The sequence below is a fragment of the Aquarana catesbeiana genome, linkage group LG03 (assembly GCF_042186555.1).
Source record: "Aquarana catesbeiana isolate 2022-GZ linkage group LG03, ASM4218655v1, whole genome shotgun sequence".
Classification (NCBI taxonomy): domain Eukaryota; kingdom Metazoa; phylum Chordata; class Amphibia; order Anura; family Ranidae; genus Aquarana; species Aquarana catesbeiana.
This window is the reverse complement of record NC_133326.1, coordinates 615,919,152-615,941,158: the sequence shown is the minus strand read 5'-3', so window position 1 is coordinate 615,941,158 and position 22,007 is coordinate 615,919,152. Positions and strand designations below refer to the sequence as shown.

At 41.3% G+C, this 22,007-nt stretch overlaps 1 protein-coding gene across 1 annotated transcript in view; it reads right to left on the bottom strand.

The window, feature by feature from the left end:
• The window catches only part of BMP1 (bone morphogenetic protein 1), a gene marked incomplete in the record, with an annotated part of 156,797 nt that overhangs the window by 77,181 nt on the left and 57,609 nt on the right, over positions 1-22,007 (bottom strand). Inside the window, 3 exon segments of the mRNA XM_073622269.1 lie at positions 6,154-6,269; positions 19,887-20,011; positions 20,701-20,806. Coding sequence (XP_073478370.1) covers positions 6,154-6,269; positions 19,887-20,011; positions 20,701-20,806 — 347 coding nt within the window.

The following is a 22,007-nucleotide window of genomic DNA, read 5'->3' as shown; positions in this document are numbered from 1 at the left end:
GCCTGAACCTTGCCAGTGACCTCAGGCAGAACAAACAGGGATTTAAACTGTTAAAGCTGCAGACTTCAGATAAACTTGAACATTATCCATAGAGTGGAGTACCTTTTCCTTAGGATTAGTACAAAAAGATAGCATCAAAATGTCCCGATTCAGGTTCAACATAGAAACCAAACTTGGGTAGGAAAGAGGACAGAGGCCTCAACACCACCTTCTTCTGGGGAAGAACCAGGTAGGGTTCCTTGCAGGAAAGCACAGCAAAATCCAAGACCTTACAAGCCGAGGTTATGGCAGCTAAAAATAAAACCTCATGTAAGGAGCGAGAAGGGAATTTCTTTGAGAGTTTTAAAGAAGAAAACGGCAAAATAGACCAGACCAGGTTAAGGTCCCATTGAGACAAGGAAAACTGCATAGGCGGAAACATCACTGACACCCTGCACAAAAAGACTAACCAAGGAGTGAGAAGTGATAAGTCTCTGAAATAGAATGGCCAAATCCGAGATATGGTACTCAAAGCCAAAGACACCTTTCACACTATGTGAAATAACCCTTCCATGTACGATTATACAACTTTCCTGAAGGCTGACTTTCTAGCTTTAAGAAGGGTAGGGATTACAGCGTTAGAAATGCCCCTATTCCTCAGGACTTGGGTTTCAACAGCCATGCCTTCAAAGCCAGCGACTGTAAAGCAGGATTGACAGCATGCCTGGCCGATTTGGAAGAGTCAACTGCTCATCTGCCAAGAAAATTACAAGGTTTACATACCACATTTTTCTTGGCCAAGATGGTGTGATCAGAATCCCTCCACCTTTATCCTGCACAATAGGCAAGGGAAAAGTTGCAGTGAAAAGAAGGCATAGATCAGGGAAAGTGAATCTTAAGGGGTCACCAGGGCATCCACCGCAAATGCTAGAGGATCCCTGGCTTGGGACACAAACCAGTCAAATTTGTTTTTGAATCTGCACACCAAGAGATCCACATCTGGTGTCCAAGATAAATCTCTGAACACCTCTGAGTGAAGGGTCCATTCTCCCAGCACTTTCATGCAGCCCTGAATCGAGGGACTTTTCAACAACCTCAAGGACTCAATATGGAATTGAAGAGTAAGGCATTTCTGCTGTGGAAGCAGTACCTTCAACTGTGCTATGTCGAGGACTAAGCCTAAATACTCCAGGTGCTGTGCCAAATTCTAGGATCTACCTTGTCTGCTGGACATTTGATGGAAGTTTCTGAGATGATTGCTCCCTGAGAAGTAGGTCATCCACGTACTCCACAACAGGGATACCTGGGGTTGTCAACACCACAGAATCAAAGCCAACAGCTTGGTAAATGCTTTGGGGCCATGGACAGGCCAAAAGTCAATGACAAACTGAGTCCTTTAAGTGCACTGTGTTCGGGAGCCGGACAGTGCACTATGGGAAGCGTGACGCCAATGCAATTACATGCAAAAAAATAAATAAAAAACACAAAGCGCTGTGATGGTTAATAACTAATAAATATACACATCAAAAAAGTGAGGCTGCTCTCAAAAAAATGTGTTCAGAATCACTATAAAAGGTAAATGAATAAATTGTGTTTGAAGCGCTTCACAATGTGGTAAATTCATGAAAAATTGGCTCTTAAACACTGGTAGCTATATAATCAAAATAATCCAGCAGTGTTAAAAAAATGCAATCTAAAAAATATATATGTGACACCATGTGCATAATTGTATAAATAAATAAATACTAATGTGTTGAAAATAAAGTCACTTCTAGTGATAATCCACAAAGCGTGAATAAATACATCAGACAACCAAAAAACACATGAAAATTAGCTTTTAGTCCTAAGCAGCAAAGTTTTTGAATAGCATACAATTGCTTAATTGGAGTGCTTTTTGGCAATTTTAAACGATAATGTTCCTTTGCTTTAGTCACATCAGATGTAACGATCCCCGTCAGACATTATCACGTGACCGTGACGCAACGCGTGGGAGGAGCCAAGGACGCTCTATGCAGATCGTCAGTATCTAGCTGTGTGCTGCAGCGATTCTGCCTGTGTCCAAGGCGGCTAACTGCTCTATACACCTGCATATGCCTTTCACTATTGGGCGCACGTGAGTGGATCTAACACATGTTTGCCTGTGTACCTTGTTATTAAGAGCATTGTGCAATGATTTTTTTTCTTTTATTTGCTTTACATATGATGTCTGACGGGGATCGTTACATCTGATGTGACTAAAGCAAAGGAACATTATCGTTTAAAATTGCCAAAAAGCACTCCAATTAAGCAATTGTGTGCTATTCAAAAACTTTGCTGCTTGGGACTAAAAGCTAATTTTCATGTGTTTTTTGGTTGTCTGATGTATTTATTCACGCTTTGTGGATTATCACTAAAAGTGACTTTATTTTCAACACATTAGTATTTATTTATACAATTATGCACATGGTGTCACATATATATTTTTTAGATTGCATTTTTTTAACACTGCTGGATTATTTTGATTATATAGCTATCAGTGTTTAAGAGTCAATTTTTCATGAATTTACCACATTGTGAAGCGCTTCAAACACAATTTATTCATTTACCTTTTATAATGCAATTACATGATTGCAGGCGAAATGCTTCATTTGGGGGGTTTTCTGCTGCTTTGTGGCACTATGCAGTGCGCCTCTACACTCTCATAGGCTCATTCTTCTTGCTGTGTTTATGTTGCTTGGCACCGCCGTAGGACATGGGCAGGGCTTTCCCTCCTGACGTCACTTCCGGTTTATCTGGGCCAGTGAGAAGCTGGAAGTGATGTCTCCGCCGCTTGGATGGAATGCACGACCCGAGCAGGGTCTATTTGAAGATCATTCGATGATGCTGCTGGGTAAACAGGACAACTTAGAGAAGTGACAGATCGGAGGACATGCCAGGACACACTGGTGACTGGACATTTAATTCCTCATCTTCATCATCCCCCCACTGACCATCGGACAATGAAGAGGGAGAAAGGTGCAGGCTGTGTACAGGGCATAGGGGGTGTCTGCACAGACAGACAGGGGGACAGGTTGTGTTGTCTGTGTGGACATTTGCTTCCTATGCTGCTGTCAAAGTGAATGCTCTGCCTCTGTCACTTTGCATCCCGGGACTGCGATCATAAGGACCCCTCCCTTCAGTTCTGCTCAGACAGACTTTAACCCCCTCTGATCTGCATGCAAGCAACTTCCAAAGCCCTGTGTAGCCTGCAAAGTGTTTTCTGACAGCGAATGACTATTTGTGTCTTATAGCCGATCTTTGCTTTGTGTCCGATTATGATCTATCCCTGTAATAAAAAAAGTGTTTTGTGAGCACGCCACAGCGTGTGTTGGAGATGTGAGTGAGCTGCACACAAAGGACCCTCCCCCTTTCCCCAGCAGCAGTGCATGGCTGAGCTCCTTACTTGTAGAATAAACTTTCTGCTGCATGAGGGATGTCAGTAAAAGCACATGGGCTCTACTCACCCACCATCCATCCATTTATCCTGGGCTCAATTCCTGCCTCTTCCACCCAATGTCATGTTTATGTGCCACCAGCCCACACAGCTTTGAAAGTCTGTGTTTGGAAATCAGACTTGCATTCCTGAGGGAAATGGGGAAATACAACTTTTCAGGATGGATGTTTTGCCGATTCTGTAAAAAAAAAAAAAAAAAAAAAAAAAAAAAAAAATCCCCCTTGTCAGACATCCTATGAGTGCACTGATCATCTCATCCAATAAGAAAGCAATGAATGATGATGTATATGTGTGTCATCTGTATTGTGACAGTTCCCACAGCTGGATTGTATCTGACCTGTGCACCCAATCTCATCCAATCTTCATCATGTCATAGTTATTTCCAAAGTTCTTGTCAAATCTGCAGCTGTCATAATATCCAGCGATGCTTCTGTGAAGGTCCATGTCCAGGCACTTCCTGTTATACTGGCAATGCTCAGTCCCCTCTGCCAATTGTTTTCCTGGGTTGTCACCTGGTTTCACATACTTCTGGTGGAGACGGATGTGGCAACATCCATTGTGCAGAAATGTCCTGCCAACCAATGACATGCAGCTGGTGCAGGGGGCATGCATATAAATGGGAAGTGGCTGCAGGAGATCAGAAGTGCTAAGATGCACAACTGCATGGAAAAAAAAAAAAAAAAAAAAGGCATTTGTTATGATAAACCGTGCTTTAGCAAGCTAAATGCCATTGTGGTTAACATCTACCTTAAGTGTTTAGGTATAGAGACAGGTAAGAGAAGATGATAGTTGTCGTCCTATATATCACGCACATGGCCAATTAGAGCCGTATGCCACCCAGATCAGCATGTCTGCAGCAGGCATGGCCAGGTTTTTCTAATCAGCCAGATAGGAATCCCTTTTTTGCTATTCAGCACTGAATCACTTTAACTGACAATTGCACGGTCATGCAACGCTGTACACAAATAAAATGGATGTCCATTTTTTCCCACAAACAGAACTTTTTGGTGGTATTTGAGAACCAGCTGCCACTGCTCACTGTATCACAAAAAAGCTTCAGAAACCGGAATATAAGGACATGAAAGTAGGCATCCTTGATATCCACTGACACCATAAGTCCCCTTGGTGAAGCAAAGCAATCATCATCCCGGTGAATTCCATTCTGAAATGTTGTACCTTCAGGTACTTGTTGAAATGCTTGAGGTTCACAATAGACAAGTCATCCTTGTTTGGCTTGGGAAGCATGGACAGGTTGGAATAGAAGCTGCGAGACCACTCCTCTGTCAGCAAAGGTGCGATGACCCCTGGGGACACCAAATTTAAATCACAAAAGAAAACCGCCTTTGGCCACAAAGAAAGTCTTTTTTTTCTGGATCCAAAATTCCCCCTAAGCGTATAAAATATGGAGGCGGAAAGCCACGAAACCCGAGCAGTTAAGTCTCTGGACATACGGCTCTGACCCACGGTCACCTTCTAAATGAAGACATCCAAAGACGGTCCAAAAAGATTACTGATGAGCCATGGGACCCTTCTAATGTGGATAGACAACGCTGCTTTATGGAATCTTCCAAGGCATCCACCAAGAATCTCAAGGCTAAGCTGCCAAATAGCAGGATCCTGCGGGTCCGATTCAATTAACTAGAGCATACAATTCACAGACTTTAGGGTTTGGCAAACTCCCACTGCAGCTACCAGAGGCTGCATAGTCACTCCTACCAAAAGAAGACACCTTAAAAAATGCCTCTAACCTCTGGTCTGTGGTGTCTTAAAGACTGTGACCTCACTCACCAGGATAGCCAGGTCTTGTTTAGGCAAGAACCCAGTTTCTTGCATTCCTTTTCAATGGGGTAGCGGGGAACAAAATTGATTTGGTGGTAAAAACACCTTCTGTGGGTGCATTCAATTGGCGTACATAATTTCTTGCCAGTGAGGGTACACTAAACAGAATTTGGAGGATTTTGACAACTGCCAGGACCCAAAACCAATGACTTAGGGGGAAGAGCATTCTGGCAGTAGTAACTTAATACTACATCAGCCAGGAAACCCATTATGGTCTTTTGTGCCCAAGGCAGCCCAGGAACTTAGATTTCTCCTGGAAGGGCTGACTCAGTGGATTCCTGATCCACAGCTTCCACCTCTTCCTAATCCTGAAGATTTCCTCCAATGCATCATCCTCCCTCAAAAGAGAAGGAGGGAGGAAGGAGGAAGGAGGATGGAGAATGTTACAGGCATATACAAGCTAGTGAGGACCTGTGAGAGCTGATCACACAGTTCATATATGGCTGAAGAAAATTCCTCCCTTGTGACACAAAGGAAGTGGGAGGACTGTACCCCTGAAAAAAGTAAAAATACCAGATAAGTACAAGGATTCAGAATCTATTTGACCCTTTGAGAAGCCATTGCATGATAGATCAATTCGGCAGCCTACCCCATAACACTCTCTCCGCTCAAAGACATGGCTTGCTGTGGGTTAAAAAGGCCTTTGAACCCCTGAGGGAAGTAGCTACCCAGTTGAGAGAAGTGTCAGCTGGAAGTAGAATAGTGCTGAGTAGACAAAAGCCTGGTGCGGTGCAACAGGATCCTCATGTTGTGATGGCCTGATGTACTGTGCTCAGGACTGCATTGTGCAGAGGCAGCTCTTATAATCAACCAGATACTGTTATGAAGATAATTAACCAGATCATATTCAGCTATATACATACCTTCTCCCCTGGTGTTACAGAAAGCCTCCACACACAGTGCACATAAGCAGAATAGCCATTTGGGTAACCTGGAGATGAGAAATTTCCCTGACTGTCCTGTAAAGTCTCCCCGCAAGCTGTGGAAATAAGAGTTATGGCGATAATGTAATTAAAGAGGTGTCAATTACAAATTATCACACGAACAATACCATGAACACATAGAAAAACGACACATTCAGCAATGGCTTAAAGCCTATCTACAGCCACATTTTTTTTACAGTTTCGAACACAGTATAGAAGATCTAACATTTATGAACAGTTTTATATCTGTATAAGACTCAACTGGAGGGGATTTTCTCACGACTTGTCCCTGCGAGACCAGGACAAGAAATGGGAGGGGGGGGGGGGGGGGAGAGAGCAGCTGCCACAAAAGCATGTATAATCGTGCTTATGTGCAATAAATATAGAAAAAGTAATACATAATAAAAAATATTCATTCAAGGGGAAGACGTGAGTTGCCATGAAATACGTAGGGTGGAGCCTATTCATGACGTCTTTGCGCAGGTTGCGGTTGTATCTGTGTTACATGCTTTGATCCGACTTTGAGTAACGCACATTTAATAAACTTGCTGTTTAGAAGATATTGGACCATGGTTTATTGTTTGTTTGCTGGAGTGATATCAGCGCTGTATCTGTGGCGACACATTGGAGTTAGGTGTGCTAGGGCCATCCTGTGGGAGGTGCAGACAGTTTTTGCTGAGAATTTCTGGATACATATGCTTGGTTAACTGCTTATGATTTGAAGGTTAATCTTTTGGTAATTGCTTTGTATTGGTGGTGGTGACCGTTCACAAAGAAGTGCAGTCCAAGATAGAGATCACGGCAGTGGTCAGTTTTATATTTTCTATAGTGGATGGACTCTATTCATACATTCATTTATGGGCACTGATAATATTTGCACTTTATGATCTCTGATGTGTTTGTCAATTTATGGTTCGATATGCACAGAAGCACTTTATGAATCAATGCACAGAAAAGCACTTTAAGTTAGATGAATTTTTATTATGCATGAATTTTTGATAGTTATTGCACATAAGCACTGTATATAAATGAATTGAATTTTTCTAGAACTTTGAAAATGTAAAAAGGGGCAGTGCAGTTTTTTTTTTGTATGCACATATCTTTTATTCACATAGAGGTTGTTGCAGTCTCATTGATTACGGTGACATCAAGCGTGGGTTCATTTTTTTTTTCCCCTTTTGTAACAGAATGACTTGCGTTTTTAGTTTCAGGGGATGGAAATGATCGGAGGGTAAGCGGGATTGAGGTACAGCTAGGGAGAATCCAGGGTTATCGCTATTCTCAGACCAATTCATGACCGCTACGGACCTCTGAAAACATGTGCCTCCAAGTCCTTTAGCAGCTTAGTTTTTATACCATTTCTCATATTATATTATCTGCTTGTCGACTGTTCCCCCTTATACATCTAATTTTGCTGTGGTCTTGTATTTCATTGCAAAAAAAGTTGGATGTAGTCATTGATGTTGATAATATCATTAAGCGTGTCTATTTTACGGGATATGTGCATTTCATAAGCATTCAATTTATTAAAAGTGCAAAGTCATTTAGTTCCATAATACACTGAAGAACAGACTATGATACTTTAAAGTGCCTTATGTTTGTGGCAACATATTGCTATGTTAGATTTTATTTTTTCCCTTTAACTGCTAGCACGTATGAACGGCTGACCACAGACTAAGAACCCAGGGACTGGTTTCATAAAACAGTACAAAGATAATGTGAAAAGGACAAATCAATCACCGCAACCAATCAGGTTCCAGTATGATCCGTTTCATCGGTACATATGTCAGCAACAGCAGCTTCTGTATTTCTCTATATACTTTTCCTTTAACAAATTGCTTTCAAACCACAAGTAGACATTGTAGCTTTACGTTAGTGAGATTTAAGAGCTGGCAGAACTTTCAGTGCAAAACTATTGACAGCTTTCATTTTTGAAATGTAAAAACAAACAGTCTGGAAGTTAAACTAGGATCAGAGGTTTTTCCTGCAAAAAGAAAACAGTAGACAAGGTGGCCGACAGTTCCACTGACCGCCTAATTACACATTCCCTGCGGTATTGCCCTCTCCTCCCCACCCTCCTGCGGTGTCTCTCCACTTATGATGATGTCACAATCATGTGATCACCAGATGTCACACAGATGTTCTGAGGTTATCTGTGAATATGAGAAGTGAAGATGCTTGGTATAGGTTCCGATGGGGAAAAAAAAAAAAAAAAAAAAAAAAAAAAAGGCTCTAGCAAATGAGGAGGCTAAAAACAAAATAAATCCCTGCTTCCTTCCAACATGTACAGTGGATATAAAAAAAAAAAAAAAAAAAAATTATAATTAAATCATTTCAGAACTTTTTTCCACCTTTAATGTGACCTATAAACTGTACAAAATCAGTTGAACAACGGAAATCTTTTAGGTGGAGGGAAATAAAAATTAAAAAACTAAAATAATATGGTTGCATAAGCGTGCACACCTTTTATTTATATTATTTTATTTATTTCAGGTACTTATATAGCGCCGTCAATTTACGCAGCGCTTTACATATACATTGTACATTCACATCAGTCCCTATCCTCAAGGAGCTTACAATCTAAGGTCCCTAACTTGCATTCATACATACTAGGGACAATTTAGACAGGATCCAATTAACCTACCAGCATGTCTTTGGAGTGTGGGAGGAAACCGGAGTAACCGGAGGAAAACCACACAGGCACAGGGAGAACATTCAAACTCCAGGCAGGTAGTGTCGTGGTTGGGATTCGAACCAGCAACCCTTCTTACTGCTAGGCGAGAGTGCTACCCACTACACCACTGTGCCGCCTACCTTAAACTAATACTTTGTTGAAGCAACTTTTTATTTTATTACAGAACTCAGTATTTTTGGGTATGATTCTACCAGCATGGCACATCCTGACTTGGCAATATTTGCCCACTTTTTGCAAAAAAACACTCCAAATCTGTCAGATTGTGAGGGCATCTGTGCACAGCTCTCTTCAGATCACCCTACAGATTTTCAAATCGGATTCAGGTCTGGGCTCTGCCTTGGCCATTCTAAAACTTACATCTTCTTCTGGTGAAGCCAGAAAAAAACAAAACAAAAAAAAAACAAAAAAAAAAAAAAACAAACACACACACGCAAAAACACAATAAGTGTATATTGGTTTGCGCAAAAGTTATAGCGTCTACAAACTATGGAAAAGATTTATGGCATTTTTAGCGGTAGTGCAACATACAGATTGGACACTTGACATTTATACAGCAATCAGTGCTATAAATATGCACTGATTACTGTGCAAATGTAACTGGTAGAGAAGGTGTTAACACTAGGGGGCGATCAAGGGGTTAAATGTGTGTTCCCTAGATGTGTTCTAACTGTATGGGGATGGGACTGACTGGGGGAGGAGACACAACGTTGAAGGAACGATACATCTCCTCTCCCCTGTTTACACACACAAATCCCCGTGCTGGCCCTCGTGCACACGATCGCGCTCGCCGGCCCCCGGTTCTTAAAAAGGGAAGGACGTACCCATATGGGGTTTCGCCCAGGAGAGCCATTGTGCCGCAACATAAGTACATGAGCTGGTCGGGAACTTGGAAATTCTTTTGTACCCTTCACCTGACCGATACCTTTTAACAATGACATCTCATTGATGCTTTGGAAGCTCTATGTGGACATGGCTTTTGCTGTAGGATGCGACTAGGAAAATGTCAGGAAAGACCTACTAGAACAGCTGAACTTTATTTGGGGTTAATCAGAGGCACTGTAAATGATGGCAGGTGTGTGCTGACTCCTATTTGACATGAGTTTGAATGAGATTGCTTAATTCTGAACACAGCTACATCCCCAGTTATAAAAGAGGGTGTGCACACTTATGTAACCACATTATTTTAGTTTATTTTTACTTCCCCCTAAAAGATTTCAGTTTGTTTTTCAATTGAGTTGTATAGTTTATAGGTCACATTAAAAAGGTGGAAAAAGTTCTGAAATTTTTTACCTTTGTCTTTTTTTACATCACAGAAACCGGACATTTTAACAAAGGCGTGTAGACTTTTTATAGCCACTGTAGATACAATACTCACTGGCTTACTTCACAAACTTCCTGCACTATCCTTAAAACTATATAAAAACTTTCCCTTGGTGCACTTGTACATAGTCTGCTAGGAGTGAAGATTTCTGCAGATAGATTTTGTCAAGATAAAAAAAGTAATGGAAGAAAAATATCTATTTACAATGCACCTTAAAGTGGAGGGCCACCCTGAAAAGAAAATGTAACAAAAAAAAAAAAAAATTTTTTTTTTTTTTTTTTTTTAAAACTTACCTGAACCCTTGTTGCTAGGCAGTCTTCCTAATCTGCCTCTTCCTATTCCGCGGCGTGTCCTGTTCCTCGGTGAGCGGCCCCGTTGCCTTCTAGGAACTGTGTGTGTTCCCACAAAACCATGGGGCCATTCACAGAGCGCTCGCACGTGTGCAGTAGGAAACTGGCAGTGAAGCTGCAAGGCTCCACTGCCTGTTTCCCTTAGTTAGGATGGCGGTGCCAGGACCCGAGAGCCGAGGGACGGGCCGGCCTCGGGCTGCTGACATCGCAGGCACCCAGGACAGGTAAGTGTACTTATTTAAAGTCAGCAGTTACAGTGTTTGTAGCTGCTGACTTTAAAAAAAAAAAAAAAATTCCGCTGGCCGGAATCCCGCTTTAACTATAAAAGTTATTACCATCAGTTACTTGATATTGATATTTTACCAGAAGTTTGATTCCGGGGCGACAGAAAACACAGGCACTTAAAATAGGCAAAACATCTTTTTTCTCCCCCATTTTGGATAGAGTAAGGGAGGGTTGTAACCCCTGTCAGTTTTTTTGGCATCTGTGTCCTGTTGGGGAGTTTTACCTTCACTTCCTGCCCCATAGCCAAAACAGAAAGTGAGAGGAAATCCCTGAAAAATAAGGGAATCCAATGAGGCCCCCAAAAGAACACTAGAACTAGTTTCCCCATTGGAAGATTCCCCTTCTATCACTTTTCTGGGAACAACCCAAAATTTGGGATTCTCTTTCACTTTCACTTAGGTTAAACAGGACAAATAGAGAGGGTGAATCTCCCTAACAGGGGCACAGACAGCAATGAAAACGAAGTAGGTGTTCTAATCCATCTCCACCGCCCATAAAAAAAAAAAAAAATCCAGAATTGTAGCCTGTAGACTAGCCTTTCTGAACCATTTTACTATACATGAACCCCAATACAGCTTCCATGAAGAACACCGGATCTATAAATGTTGGGGTCCGAACTATCAATTATCCACCCATTCTCCATTTGAAGATCCTGTGTCATTCATAGAAGATGTAGTAACTACTTCTATGAATGGCGGATCTGCCAGGAAAAGCTTGGCATAGTCAAGCTCTCGAGTGCTCCTGATTGCATCTTATTGTAATAATCCCTGCCATACCAGAAGAATATGGTGGCCGGGGGGGGGGGGGGGGGGTGACTTGGACAGATGAATGTTTTTTCCTAAAAAATGCAGAATCAGCACAAGGGACACATCATAGTAAATGTAAGTTATGTCCATTGTGCCAATTTTTCTGTTTTTAAATTAGGGTAAACTTGGGCTTTAGTGGTGTTCGCCCTCTGGTCCAGCCATCTCAGGAGCGTAACCCCTTAGTGCTGACACCACACACACGGCCTCGGCTTTAAAGGGTTATACCAGGAGGATGCCTGCAGCTGCAGGGATTACCCCGGTACCGTTTTTTTTTTTTTTTTTAGAGCGGGCAGTCGGCTCTTTAGGGATAACAACCAATGCGTCTAAAAGCCGCTCGGCTGTTATCCCCCGAAGGAGCAGGAGGGGATGTCCCCACCTTCCGCCACGATCAGGCGCCTCCGCTGGCTAGAGTGAGACTGAAACAAAGCCAGAAATGGCTTTTCTCCAGTCGCCTATGTAAAAACACGGAAGCGACGTCACAACGTGACTTCCGGTTTACTCGGCTACCAATGGCGCCAATTAAAAAAATTACAGTATTCAGAATCACTGTTTTTGGTGACCTGAATACTTTGAAGTGCAAAAGAGGGATTTTAGACCCCCAATCCCTCCATAAACCGTACCTGTCACAACCTATTACTGTCATAAGGGATGTTTAAATCCCTTGTGACAGTAATAAAAGTGATCAGAATTATTTTTTTTAAAACGCCCCTGACCCCGCGAGCTTGCGCAGCAAAGAAACCGCATGCACAAGTTGGCCCGCATATGTAAACTGTGTTCAAATCAACCATGTGAGACATCGCCGTGATCGTGAGAGCAATAATTCTAGCAAAAGACCTCCTCTAACTCTAACCTGGTAATGGTATAAAAAATTAAAACGTCGCTTATGGAGATTTTTTTTTTTTTTTTTTTTTTTTTTTTTTTTTTTTTTTTTAGGTACCGTAGTTTGTCGCCATTCCACGAGTGTGTGTGGTTTCAAAGCATGACATGTTAGGTATCTATTCACATTATACAAAAAATTGGGATAACTTTACTAGGTCTTTTAATTCAGGAAAAAGTGTTTTTTTCCCATAAAAGTGAGTTTGAAAGACCGCTGCGCAAATAAAATATTGCAACAAGCAACATTTTTATTCTATTAATTTTACTCTAGGGTCTCTGCTAATTATATGTTTGGGGGTTCTAAGTAATTTTCTAGCAAAAAATACGGATTTTAACCTGTAAGCAACAAATGTCAGAAATAGGCTTAGGCAAGAAAGGGTTAAACCTAGTGCTGATGTGGGAAGCAGTGGGGTCGGTCAAGTTTTCTGACAAGTACCGGTAATTCATTTGAAAGTGAACTATATAGACACTGGGGAAAAAATGGTGTCTTCAACAGTTTTCTTCTCTGGGTTTTAAGTATCCCTCAGTTTGCATACAAGAAATAACTTATCGGTAAATGAAAGTGTGAGGCCTGAGAAAGAAAGCATCCGACATCACATACTTTGATGTTTGTCACAACTTTCCCCTGTTTGCCACCAGTTTGACCAGATATTATGCTTGCCTTTGGAAAAGAGATTTTTCAGTTAACAGTTTCTTTCTGAGACAACCACTAGTGTGGACTTTTATTACTTGTAAACACACTATAGACAATTTTGAAATCCAATGGATATAACTGGAGAAAAATGGTTGACAGAGGTTGAAAAGTGCAGAGACTGTTAAGTTCTAAAGGGTTAGTTCACCTTTACAGAAAAATGTAAAGGTGAACTGACACCAGACACCCTCCCCACCTTTCAATAGGATGGTGTGACAGTTAGAATCCCTCTGTTCCATCCTGGAAGCACTGAGGGAGAAGAGTAGGGATTTCAAATCCCTGGACCTCTGGAGTAGCTGTGGAGGTAAACCCGGAGGCAAATACGGTGGGGAATGGGGAGGTTGGGGGGTGTCCAGTGTTTTCCTATAAAAGGTGAACACTTTTAAAAGTCACTGCAACACCATCACTGCAAACAGCCCACTACTCTAATACAATAGGTCACTTAGATGCGATTGCCCCCAGGCCTAGAACAGCCATTTTTTTTTTTTTTTAAATTTTTTTGTATGGAAATGCTACAGTGTCATTTTTATCATGCCCAACATGGGTTAGGACTCTGTGCAGATTCAGCCAATTACCGGTCCATTTATTAAAGGGTCTTCAGTAAGCGCTCTATAGCCCATTTCTACCAATACGACAGCAGAACTTTCATAGTTTGAATCAGACTATGGCTACTGCCAGTAAATTTTTTCCTTCCAGTACTTGGCTGCTACCAATACTGCATGTTCTTCACACCTCTTTACAGAACATGCTTCCTTTAAGCTCTGCCAGTGAAAGCTGTGCTTTTACCTGGACATCTAGAAATATGCACAAAGTGCCACGGCTAAGAAATGTTGGGTTTGGGCGACACTGCCAGTCTATTTAAAAGAAATTCATTATAAAAGGAAATACATGGTCTTTTGCTGATCTCGCTTCCCAAAGATGTTAATTGTCTGGGCCTCATACAAAGATCCTTTGAGTTCAATGCTGGTTCAGGTACTCGGACTTCAAATGCTGTATACATTTGCAAAACCGCAGTACTTGTACTGACTAGGAAACCTGTACTGATATGAATATGGAGAGGACTCTTATGACTGCCCTACTGAATATGCTAGTTGCTTGCCTGTTCTGGCTTTATTACTTTCTAAGCCACTGACCTGAGAACAACCATGCACAAAGACAAGGAAACGTAGAGCGGAACTTTAGAAATACAGAAGCCACTGAATCACAATGTCTGCCAGACAAATAACATTTTTAAAATAAATGATCAGAAACCGTATCCTACATACCACCTATAGCACAGGTTTGTTTTTAGAAAAATAATTGGTAAGGTCTAGCTTCAGAATGGTTCTCAGTAAATGGTAAAGTACCATCACATCGCATTTAGTAAGACAAAAATCTGACTGCTGTTTGAGATAATAAGAGGATAAACAACCTAGAGAGTGTCCCAGAGGCAAAGTAGTACTAGAAATCTTCTGGCTTGCTAAGAACTGTCTGATCCATAAATCTGTTGCCAGAGTTTTAATCAGTGGACGCACAAAATATTTCTACTGTAGAACCGATTTAAAAAAAATTGTTCTTTAGGTGAACCTGTTCTTCGCCTTTTGGTCTCTATACCAGCCCATTTCCGAATCCCGTCCCTTTACTCACCTGCTGGTCTATTCCAACCGTGTGGGTGAGAAACAGTCCTGTTTAAGCTTTACACAACTTGTAGTTCACACAAGGCTGCTTCCCATAGCTGTCAATTTCTCCGAGAAACTCAGGAGACACCCAGTTTTTAGAGTCCTCTTGGTCTACTGGTAGTTAAGTCAAATCACTGATTACATACTCTCCCAGAGACCTCTTGCCTTAACACGTGGAAGCTATAGAGGTGATCCAATGTTGCCCTATACATTTTTTTTTGCTCCCAGCAACTGTAAACAGTGGTGAGGAGAAAAGAGAAGGCAGTATTCGCTTTGAAAGCAGCCGACATTAGAGGGAACCTGTTGCTACCCCCTGCATTGCCAAAGCAGAGGGGTCACACTGAAGAGAACCAAGGCAACATTATTTAATTTAGTGCTGGCAGTCATGTTGCAAGCTGCTCAGTGAATGGCAGAACCATCAGGAATTTTCTTAAAGCAGGAAATGTGTAAAATGTTTGAATGTAAACAGGTTTCATTGGTACAAAGGTAAATGTCTCTGTGCTCACAAGCTCTACGTATATCCATAGGCCATATAAGCATGCAAAAATCAATCATGCACATGAAGGTTCCATTCACACTAGCATTTTTTTTTTTTAAGCTCCTAGAAGCGGTTATTAGCATTTTTTTTTCTGCTCCTAGAAGCTAAATAGTGTTATCCTAGGTGTCCATGCACACTACTTTAGGCCATTAGCATTTTTTGAGCTTCAGCATCTAGGAGCAGAAAAAAAAAAAAATAAATAAAAAAAAACACAAACAAACACACACACTATGTAGAGTTTATTGGAGCATTTTTCCCAGCAGAAAAAAAAACATGCTAAATGCTCCTACACAAGCCTAACTGCTTCTAAATGCTAAATCCCCCCCCAATGTACTAAAAAAAAGCTAATAAAATGCTACTGCTCCTCAGAGCTTCTAAAAGCTACTTAAATGCTAGTAGAAGCTGGAACAAAAATGCTATTATCAGCATTTTTCATTCAGCATTTTCTAGCTTTTATTGAGATAATGAAAAACACCAGTGTGCATGGAGCCTACTCTTAATAAGTGAAGTAAAATTGCACGTACAATAAAGTGACTTGATCAGGGCATATCATCAGGAATACCACCACCCCCAATTATAAACCAGATCACACCAACAGATGCTGGAAACACTCTTGCTAGGTAGTCTGCAAAATGAGAGATGTTAGCAGAAATGGTATGAGTCCATATTCCATTATTCCCTTAATTCCTTTATTTACCCTGTAGAAGGAAGATGCTTTTACTTGCATACTCTCAGGGTGCTCTAATCCGTGATCGGCTCCCAGCAGCGGCTTCAGGGAGGACAGCTGACAATGGATGCCCCTTAGCAAGACATAGCAACTTCACCACCCAGGGATTCCAACCATTTTCAGGGCTTTCTCCTCTCCCCTGAAGCCAGCTGACCTGACCACAATGCTCTGAGAATAGGCAAGTATATGAATCTTCCTTCTACAGGGTAGGTAGAAGAGTTAGAAGAGGAAGGGAGAGGAGTTATGCTTAGTTAGAGCTTGGACTTCCACTTTCAAAAAAGAACCTTTAAATGGACTCAAAATATAGCTTTCCTGTGCGATTCCATGTAGTGAAGCAATTTGCTGGACCAGAAAAGTCACTGGAAAGCAGTATCTGCCGGAGCAATCAAGTACCTTGATTGCTCACACAGATACTGCTGGCCAGTGACTCGCCTGACCCAGCAATTAGCTTCCTTTCATAGATACATACAGAAAGCTATATTTTCAGTCCATTCAAGGTGAAAAGGGATATTTCTCTGACAATTTTTATTTTGATATTTCACAAAATACTTTATTTGAAAGGGTGCGGATCCATGGGCTCAAAGGCCTGACAGTATATAAAAGGCATAGTAACATCCATTTGCAATAACATCACTTATAATGAAAGCATGTGAAGTCCAAAGACCTCAACAGGGATGGACGCTATGTCTCTATGGCCGGGATTTCAAAGGCCATCGAGAAAGTCGAAAAGAGTTCTTAAACCATACAAAATGTGTGTTGACCTGAAGTCTCGAAACAAGAGGAAGAGGGCAGGAAGAAGCCCAGAAGCTAAGGAAAGAGTGGTTCATAAATGGAAACATCGAGAGCATGTAAAATTATTGGTGGATAGGAGCGCCTAGAAGGCTGACAGTCCAGCTGGCAGCCTCAGTTAGAACTAATAGTCTATTAGTCTGACCACAGAAAGAAAAAAAAGGGAAAAAAGGAATAAAGAGGGAGAAAAAAAAAAAAAAAAAAAAAAAAGAAGAGAAGAGGGGTAGAAAGAAAGGGTGTAGAGGGAGGAGCCTGGTGGGGGAAAGGGGGATTATTCCCCCCCATCCACCCAGCAATGATCCCTCCACTGCAAGAGTCTGGAAACCTTCAGGCCAGGCATGTGATTGTAAAAACTAGTATAAACCAATATATGAATTTGGATTTTATCCTTTGGTCTGGCGCTTGTTCTGTTAGTGCATGTTCTTTTCTGGTATCTCTCCTCTAGGCCGGCTACCTAGCAAGTGTGTCTTCAGCATTAGTTGGTGTGACCTGGTTTACCAGTGGAGAGGTCCGTCCTGGGGATATGCCCTTTTCAAGTCAGTCACTTTATTGTAAATGTATTTTTACCTCTTTCACCTATAAAAATTTTTTATCTGCACTTTTTTGAGTTTCTATTTTAGCAAAGGCAATGTGTGCCTCCACTTACTTCATTACTACAGCATAAACAGCTTAGCCATCATCAGCCATGTCTTGACTCCTGAGACTTGTCTAGCCCTTGGGTGGGATTAAATAATTTTTTAATCTTAAGTAATAAGCATTTTCCATTTGTCCTGCTAAAATGAAATGGTTTAGATGACAACAGCTAGTTTTGTAACAAGAGAAAACGACAGAGCTACAGCAAAGCATTATGGGACAATGGCAGCACACATGTGAGTGGACATCTGGTACGCATTGTAGTATTCCAAGAAAAAGCAGTTCTGGAAGATCTGTGCCAGCTGAATACAACCTGTTTGTGCTCAGGCTAGGACACGGCAGAGTTAATATAGCAGTGGGCTACATTCCTCTTGGAAATGAGGTGGTTACAGACAAAGCTCTGTGCTTTTGAGTAACACTGTATTGACATTTCTACACACAGCTGATGACCATTGCAAACAAATGCTTCCTGCGGTTGTCAGGGAAACTGGGAAAGGTTCACTTACACGAGGATGGTGAAAGAGGGACAAGATGTACAGCTCTCCAACTGATGAGTGTGAGAAAGAGAGAGAAAGATCGGAGCAAGTCAATTAGAAAGCAAAGGCCAAGAACAAGACTCGGTTCACACAGCTTAGTACACAGAGCATTCCCTGAGCCAAATACATATCAACCCTTCTGCATAATCTGGAAAATAAAAATGGCACATAGAAAATTTACTGCACGCTACAGAGCTAAATGTGCACAACAATTACATTGCAGCATACTTTGAACACCAAAAAAGTCCTGTACACACTATTCCCCACATACAGATAGAGCCCAGAGAACTGAACATTAGCTGTACACAGAGCCCAACTCAATCAGCACTCCCTGCATTTTAGTAGAACCAGAACATTCCCTGCACATCAACAGCACCCAGTACACACATCATTCCATACACACTAAGAGAGCCCAAAACGCACACCATTCCCTGCATACCAATAGATCTCAATACAAAACAACATTCCCTGCACAGCTATAGATCCCAAAACATACAAAATTCCCTGCACACCAGTAGAGCCCAAAAACATACAACATTCACTGCACATCAATAGATCCCAGGACACAGAACATCCCCTGCATACCAATAGAGTTAAGTATACACAAAATTCTCAGCACACACCCCAGTAGAACCCAGTACACCGAGATTTCCCAGTACACCAACAGAATCCAGTACACAGCATTTCCTGCACACCGATAAAATCCAGTACATAGATTATTCCTTGCATACCAATAGAACCCAGTACACAGATCATTCCCTGGACACCAACAGAATAAAGTACACAATTTCCTGCACACTAATAGAATCCAGTACACAGATCATTTCAAGCACACCAATAGAATCCAGTACATATATATCACACCCTGCATAACAGAATTCAATACACAGAGCATTCACTGGACACCAATAGAATACAGCACACAGATCATTCCCTGGACACCAATAGAATACAGCACACAGATCATTCCCTGGACACCAATAGAATCCAGTGCACAGAGCATTCCCTGGACACTAATGCAACTACAGTAAGTACACAGATCCTTTTTAGCACACCACTAGAATCCAGCACACAGAGCATTCCCTGCACTCCAATATGACTGAGAACACAGAGCTTCCGCTGCACACCAATATAGCACACAGCATTCCATATATACAGACACGTTAACAGAAATTAGCACACATAGCTTTCCATACACCCAGAGAGGAGAGTACACGCAGCATCCCCTTTACTTTTAGGAAAATATGTATACATAGCATCTGCATAGCCAGCAACAGGCGGAAAGTGAGAGATAAGAACACATGGCACTTTCTCTAAATAAATCAGTAACTCCTGTACAAAAAGCACTTTCTAAAACCCACTACACACCCTAGTCCTTGTATAGTACCAGAATCCAGTGCAAAAATTATTCTCTGTACATCAACAAAGCACGTGCTGCATTATTTGTACAATACAATCTAGTATACAAATGCACATCATGTTTCCTGTATATTACACTGATAGGGAACATTATGGTATATACAAAATTCCAGGCAAACCATTAAAACCGTGAGCACAGTTTTTATGAGATTAGTCACCACTAATATAGCTTAGTGCACACATCATTTCCTACATACTAGCATGTCAACCAATACACAACATTCTCTACCAGGTATTCGCTTTTACAGCTTATTTGACAGCATTCTATTTAAATAATGGCAGCTTAATACACACAGCAATATACTAACATATAGCTAGTATAAAAATAAATTGTGGCAAATCCCATTACCTGTACACTGATAGAGCTTCCTGGCCTGTGCAATATCCCCAACACTAAGTCTCGTCCTCTGTCCTATCGACGGCTTAACTCCATTTACTTCATATTTAGGTAGAATTGTGTCAAGAAAAATCCCTCTGTTAAAGAAAACCAAAAAAAAAAAAAAGAATGCATGAAAAAACAACAACAATACAGCCACAGGCCATGGACAGCTTTATTACAAAAGGTTTAAAGCGGGGGTCCACCTATCTATGGTTTTTTTTTTTTTTTTTTTTTTGAGTTCATTCACAAAAACTTTTCTTCTCAGCATTACATACTCACATATTGTGCGTAATATGTCCGCCTGTGTCAGATTTTGTCGGAAAGAATAACTTATATTATTCACTGCAGGCGGTTTCCATCTTCATTGTGGGCATTTGAAGCCCACAAGCATTTATTTCCTGGATGTGGTGAATGCTGTGCTGCTCCCAGCATTCACCGCTCGTTCCCGCACATGCTCAGTGGCATCCTGGGAAGCCTGAGACTAGCTCCCAGGAGTCTGGGAGAGGCTAGAAACACGCCTACTCCCACGGGAGGAGAACCAGGAAGTGCAAAGAAGAATAGAAAAATAAAAAGGTAATTACGGCGATTTAAATTTTTTTAAACAGCATGTCAGCATCTAGGCAAGGAAGAGAATACATACAGATATTGTTCAAAATTTGGGTGGAACTCCGCTTTAAAGGAGCAATCTGCCAGTGTTCTGTCAAGACGGTTGTGATCCATCAAGTGGAAACATAGTAATTGGTAAAGACACTGTGGCTTATGAATTCCAAAAATATTCCCTTACCTAGAGAAAGTATTCTTGGCATAATGCATTATGCTGTCAAAATCATAGGTCTCTCCCAAAGATTCCACCTCTTCTGGCTCCATTTTCAGGAAGTTATACTCCTGTCCTGAGGAAATAACAGTCAATCAGATATAAAACACAGGGCTCCTCTGGAATTCTGAACTGCTAAGATGCAGCCACACTATTTGGACACACCCTCGAGGAGTCTAGGCCATACATTTACCCTATATTCTCAATTTCCTTGCTTGAATATTTTTCAAATCTATGGTCAGACTGTTCTGATATCTGATCTTCTGCAAATGCTACATTTACTGTGCATTTCTGAATTATGATCTTAGGAACTGACCTGAAAGAAGCATGCAGATCAGGAATGTCAGAGTAAAGTCATAACTCCAAATCTGCATGATGAGACTCAAAGTACTTTCCCACATTCTGACAATTTCAATAACTGTTGGGAAATTTTGATCAAAGCCATTTATGGCTAGAAATATGCAAAATGGGCTTTTTTTTTTTTTTTTTTTTTTTAAACATTACAGTTGTGCACGCTTACTTAGAAACTTTTATATTTAAAGCTTATGTTCTGCCCAAAACTTTTTTTTTTGTTTTGAATGGAGTGGCAAAGGATGAGAATCTCTGTTGGGTTTTCACTGCTACCCGAGGCTCTGATAGAGAGATTTCCATTCACTGTCCAAGTGACAGCAATAAAAAGCAGACAGGGATCTAGCCCTCCTCCACGCTACTAAAAAAAGGCATTTTTATTTCTGTCTTTGTTGGTGCTGGAGATTTTTCCTTACTTTATCATGAAAACTATTGTCAGAAGACAGCATGTGCTTGGAAATCTCTCTAAAAAGGTCAGGCATAGACGGTTGCAGGAAAGAAAGGTTGCTCTACTCCCCCATCAACACAGTCAGTGTTGATGGGGGTGGGGGAATACCTCCCGTGGAGCTTTTGTGCTCTCCGGCAGTGGAACCGTCCTGGGCGGGAGAAGATACCATGATTATTGCTCGCGGCTAAAGCGGCTGGTAATAAAACTGCAAGAAAATCCATCAGGCTGGTTGCACCCAAGAGATCAACTAGGGTACAATCAGGATGCCCAGATATGGTTCGAATCTGCTCCCTGCTGAACAGGCTAAGATTCGAATAGTCTATGGCTGGCTTAGGAGAGCCCCAAAAAGCAGTAGAAACCCAACAGCGGTTGTAATCCTTTCCTACTTAATCCAGAACTAAAATAGTTTTGGCTGTGCATAAAAATTTCAGCCTTCTTAAGCATGTCTACTGACAACACCAGAGCTGGAAGTCAGAACTAA